At 53.7% G+C, this 5205-nt stretch overlaps 2 protein-coding genes across 2 annotated transcripts; both read left to right on the top strand.

The window, feature by feature from the left end:
- Positions 1-433: 433 nt before the first annotated feature.
- On the top strand, positions 434-1642 carry LOC113766693. Its single transcript, XM_027310858.1, has one exon. The coding sequence runs from the start codon at positions 434-436 to the stop codon at positions 1640-1642; it is 1209 nt and encodes a 402-aa protein (XP_027166659.1).
- A 660-nt stretch (positions 1643-2302) lies between these two features.
- On the top strand, positions 2303-4648 carry LOC113766692. Its single transcript, XM_027310857.1, has one exon. The coding sequence runs from the start codon at positions 2303-2305 to the stop codon at positions 4646-4648; it is 2346 nt and encodes a 781-aa protein (XP_027166658.1).
- Positions 4649-5205: the final 557 nt, after the last annotated feature.

The raw sequence follows: 5205 nt of genomic DNA, 5'->3' as shown, positions 1-5205 counted from the left end.
GCTCGAGTGCTCGCAGTCAAGGAACAGAGGGGCTCTCCCACCCTTCCTCGGTCTTTGGCCGGGGACAAAAGGCAGACGGAACCAAGTCTGTTATTTGCGCTTATCTCGAGATGTGGGGCACGATACAGAGGAAACTGCCGTCACCTCCAAGAAAGACATTTGAAAACTGATCAAACGAGGCCATCTGGCCAGTTCATACGAGAGGGAACGATCTGACGCAGACAACGAAGAAGACCCAAAGTCGAAAACGTCCGGGCTACCTCCGGGACCGACTCAGGAGCCTCGTGGCCGGACTCCCCGAGCAGGAAAACACAGAATTGGCGGGGGTGATTAACACTATTCCGGAGGAACCTGCTGGCGGGGATAAGCCATACAGCTCGGCGGCACAGATCGCCCCCCTTCCACGGGGGAGAGCTCGGCCAAGCGATTGAAGATGTATGAGGAAATAATCTATGGACCTGAAGACGAAGTCCCTCTGGCCTCTAATAACCATGGAGCCATTGTGATAGAAGTCATCACCTGTAATTTCAAGGTGAAGAATGTATACATAGACAAAGGAAGTGCCATAGACGTGCTGTATTACAAGACCTTTAAGGAGCTACAGCTGGAGGATAGACAGCTCGTACCGGTTCGAACTCCGTTGATCGGTTTTGCAGGTCCTCCCGTGAGGCCGGAAGGAATGATCACTCTCATGGTTACGGTGGGGGTGTCCCCGAACTGCCGAACGGTCCCGGTAAACTTCGCGGTGGTTAAGGAGCCGTCGTCCTACAATATGATTCTGGGGCGGCCCACACTGAATGCCCTCCGAGCTATTTGCTCCACCTTGTACCTCAGTATGAAGTTTCCTACTCCTGCTGGGGTGGCTGAGGTGCTGGGAGATCCGGAGGAGGCAAGGGCGTGTTATATTGCCACCCTCAAGGGCAAAGAGAAATTGATAGCTCAGACAGTTTGTTTAGAGTCCTGGGAGCCCATGGAGAAAGGGGAAAGATTGGAGACAAACGAGGGGTTAGCCGAGCTGCCCGTCCAGCCCGACCGACCTGAGCGCACAGTGAGGGTCGGCACCGGCCTAGGCGAGCTGATCAGGAGTTCTTTGGAATCTCTCTTGGAGGAATACGCTGAGATTTTTGCTTGGAGTGCTGATGACCTGCCAGGAATCCCCACCGAGCTGGCAGTCCATAGGCTACATGTGGACCCCAACGTCCGACCTGTGAAGCAGAAGAAGAGGAACTTCGCTCCTGAGCGAAAGGAGGTCGTCAAGAACGAGGTGGGTAAGTTGCTGGAGGCTAAGATCGTTAAGGAAGTCTACTATCCGACCTGGCTAGCCAACCCGGTGCTGGTCAAGAAGGAGGAGAAAGTTTGGAAGATGTGTGTGGATTTCACTGACTTAAATAAGGCTTGCCCGAAGGACTGTTACCCACTCCCACGGATTGACCAGCTCGTGGACTCAACAGCTGGCTATGAGATCTTCTGTTTCTTGGACGCCTTCAAGGGGTACCATCAAATAGCCCTGGATGAGGAGGATCAGGAGAAGACCTCGTTTATCACCGAGGACGGAACATATTGTTACGTCACCATGCCATTCGGGCTAAAGAATGCGGGCGCGACGTATCAGAGGTTGGTAAGCAAGCTGTTCAAAAATTAGATCGGCCGAAACCTGGAGGTCTATGTGGACGATATGTTAGTGAAAAGTCGAACCCAGGAGCAGTTCATCTCCGACCTGAGAGAAATTTTCGAGGTTCTTCGGAACTCACGAATGCGGCTAAACCCAAAGAAGTGTACTTTCGGGGTCAGGTCGGGAAAATTCCTGGGTTACATGATTTCCAAAGAAGGGGTAAGAGCTAATCCGGACAAGATCAAGGCCATCATGGACATGGCTCCACCCCGGAATATCAAGGAGGTGCAACGTCTGACAGGGAGGATGGCAGCCTTGAACAGGTTCCTGTCCAAATCAGCAGTTCGGGGGTCGCCTTTCTTCAAGGCCTTGAAAGGAGGTCGGCAGTTCGAGTGGAGCCCGGAGTGCCAGAGGGCGTTCGATGAACTGAAGGCCCACCTCGCTCGATTGCCAGCCCTGACCTCTCCCGAGCTGGGGGAGACCTTGTTCATCTACTTAGCTGCGGGAGAAGGGGCCATTAGTGCAGTGCTGGTGCGAGAGGAAAACAAAGTGCAGAAACCCGCGTATTATGTCAGCCGCGCTCTGCAGGGGGCCGAGGCAAGGTAATCGGCGGTAGAACGATATGTTTTGGCATTAGTACATGCAGCTCGGAAGCTCCGGACGTACTTCCAAGCTCACCCCGTAGTGGTCATGACGGACCAGCCCCTGAAACAGATCCTTTCCAAACCCGAGTCCTCGGGTCGAATGGTGAAGTGGGCTGTGGAATTGTCGGAGTACGACCTGGGATATCAGCCCAGGACGGCCATCAAAGCCCAAGCATTGGCAGACTTCATAGCGAATGGCGTTTCTTTTGGATCGCCCGAAGCGGAGGTCGATCAGGCCAGGAACATACAGGCCAGGAAGGATGGAGAAGATGCTAAAGATGCGCACACCGGACAAGCAGCCAAAACCTTACAGACCTCAAAAACTATCAAGGCCACCCAGACCAGAGACGCAGCAGAGGTCTTACAGACCGGAGATGCTGCCGAGGTCACCCAGGTCATCCAGGTAGCAGAGGTCGGACCGTCCGAAGAGGCAGCTGAGGCCAAGCAGGCCAAAGAAGCTGCCGAGGGCGGACAGGCCGGAGAGGCGGCTGAGGCCAAACAGACCCAAGGAACTGCCAAGGTCGGACAGACCGGAGAGGCAGCAGAGGTGGGACAGGCATTAAACGCTGCCGAGGCCAAGCATTCTGGAAAGGCAGTCAAAGTTGAGTTGGCCAGAGATACGGCCCAGGCCGAGAAGGTTACGGAGGCTGCGGGACGAGCTGATCCCACTTGGACGTTGTACGTGGACGGTGCGTCAAGTAAGGAAGGATGTGGTGCCGGGCTCCTTCTCATTAGCCCTACTGGGGAGGAGCTGCCCTACGCTCTGAGGTTCGATTTTAGAGCTTCTAACAATGAATCAGAGTACGAGGCTCTGATCGCAGGGATGGAGATGGCCCGGAAGTTAGGGGCTAGATTAATAAAAATTTATAGCGACTCGCAGCTGATAGTGAACCAAGTAGGGGGAAGCTACGAGGTCAAAGAAGGGTCACTAAGAAAGTACGTGGCCAAAACGTGTGAACTGAGGGGTCAGTTCGAGCAGTTCGCGCTCGAGCAGATTCCGCGGAGCCAGAACAAGAGAGCCGACGCCCTATCTAAGCTAGCCTCCACCTCAACTGGCTTCTCAGGTCGGGGAATACTGGTGGAGGTCGTCAGAAGTCGGGCCTATGAACAGGTAAGCGCTGCAGTCATTCAGGTAGTGAGCTCTTGGATGGAGCCTATCATTCAGTATCTGGTTCGTGGGGAGCTTCCGTCGAACAGGACAGAGGCCCGCAAAATCCTCATCAAGTCGCAGAAGTACGCACTCACACATGGAGTTTTGTACAGGAAATCTTACTTGCAGCCTTGGTTGAGGTGCGTAACGCCTGAGGAAGGTAGCTATGTTTTACGAGAGCTGCATGAAGGCATCTGCGGCAACCATGTCGGCCCGAGAGTATTGGCCAAGAAGGGAATGTTGGCTGGGTACTATTGGCCCACCATCTTTAGGGATTCAGCCGAGCTGGTAGCCAGGTGTAGGTCTTGCCAGCTACATGCCCCAATCCATCACACCCCCACTCAGGAAATGATTCCTCTCAGCAGCCCGTGGCCATTCTTCCAGTGGGGGATTGACCTGTTGGGGCCGTTTCCCCGAGCTCTAGGTGGCTGTGAGCACTTGGTGATAGCCATTGATTACTTCACCAAGTGGATAGAGGCCGAGCCCCTCAACACGATAAGCAGCAGGTCGATCCAGAAATTCCTTTGGAAAAGCATAGTCTGCCGATTCGGCATACCGAGGGCTCTCGTCTCGGACAACGGCAGACAGTTCGCTGATCAATCTCTCCGGGAATGGTGCACCGAGCTCGGCATCCAGCAGCACTTCACCTCACTGGGGCATCCTCAAGCCAATGGGCAGGTCGAGAATGTTAACAGAACCATCCTGCACGGCCTGAGGACAAGATTAGAGTCTGCCCGAACTAATTGGCTGGAGGAGCTACCCACCATACTATGGGCCTACCGGACAACACCTCGGACGGCCACCCAAGAGACCCCCTTTGTCCTGACATATGGGGCCGAAGCAGTGATTCCAGCAGAGGTCGGAGTACCCTCAGGTAGGGTGCAACACTTTGTGGCTCAAGATAATGAGGAGGAGATCCAGCTTAACTTGGACCTGATCGAACACCGAAGGGAAGAGGCGGCTATACGAATGGCTAAGTATAAGGGCCAGGTCGCACGCTACTACAATGTTAGGGTAAGGCACCTTTCCTTCAAGCCAGGAAACCTGGTGTTACGCAAGAACTCCGTTAGCCGAGCTGTGGGCACGGGTAAGTTAGACCCAAACTGGGAAGGTCCCTACGTGGTAAAAGAAGCTCACCGGGCAGGTTATTGTAAGCTAGCTCGCCTGGATGGAAGCGAAGTCCCGCGTACCTGGCACAACTCAAAATCTAATGCTTTTTCTTTAGTATCCTGCCCGAGCTGAAGTGGTCAGCTGGACAGGTCTGTTCTATGTTATTAGCTCACTTTATTAGTTCACTTTATTTAGCTCGGCCTGGGTTGGCACAACTCAATTTTGAGGCCTTTTCTTTAGTAGCCTGCCCGAGCTGAAGTAGTCAGCTGGACAGGTCCGATCTTCACTTCATTAGTTCAGTACGGAGGATTATAATGTATTCAAAGATTTTGAGTAATTGAGAATTTTTACAAGTGTTGGATAAGAAAGGAGGCTATCTATTCCATTTCAAAGGGACATACATAAGGGGGGCCATACAAAAACGAGCTGGCCAGCTCGGGTCCTGCTCTAGCCTAATCAACCTATCCAAAGTACTATCTTTTTAGTTCTCCCCTTGTTGCTCTTGCTCGGGCTCGGGAGAGGTCGCGGGAAGAGTTGGGTCGGCAACCAAGGCAGCCAGGTCGCGCCCATGGGAGTAGCCCGCGACAAGCCTGTCAATTTGATGGACGGCCTGAGGATTGTAGTCCGGCCATCTGCCGAGGTCAAAGCCCGGCAGGTTCAGGGACTGAACATCTGCCATGGCTTTGGTA

The sequence above is a fragment of the Coffea eugenioides genome, chromosome 3, assembly GCF_003713205.1.
Source record: "Coffea eugenioides isolate CCC68of chromosome 3, Ceug_1.0, whole genome shotgun sequence".
NCBI lineage: Eukaryota > Viridiplantae > Streptophyta > Magnoliopsida > Gentianales > Rubiaceae > Coffea > Coffea eugenioides.
This window is presented reverse-complemented; position numbering and strand designations above follow the sequence as displayed.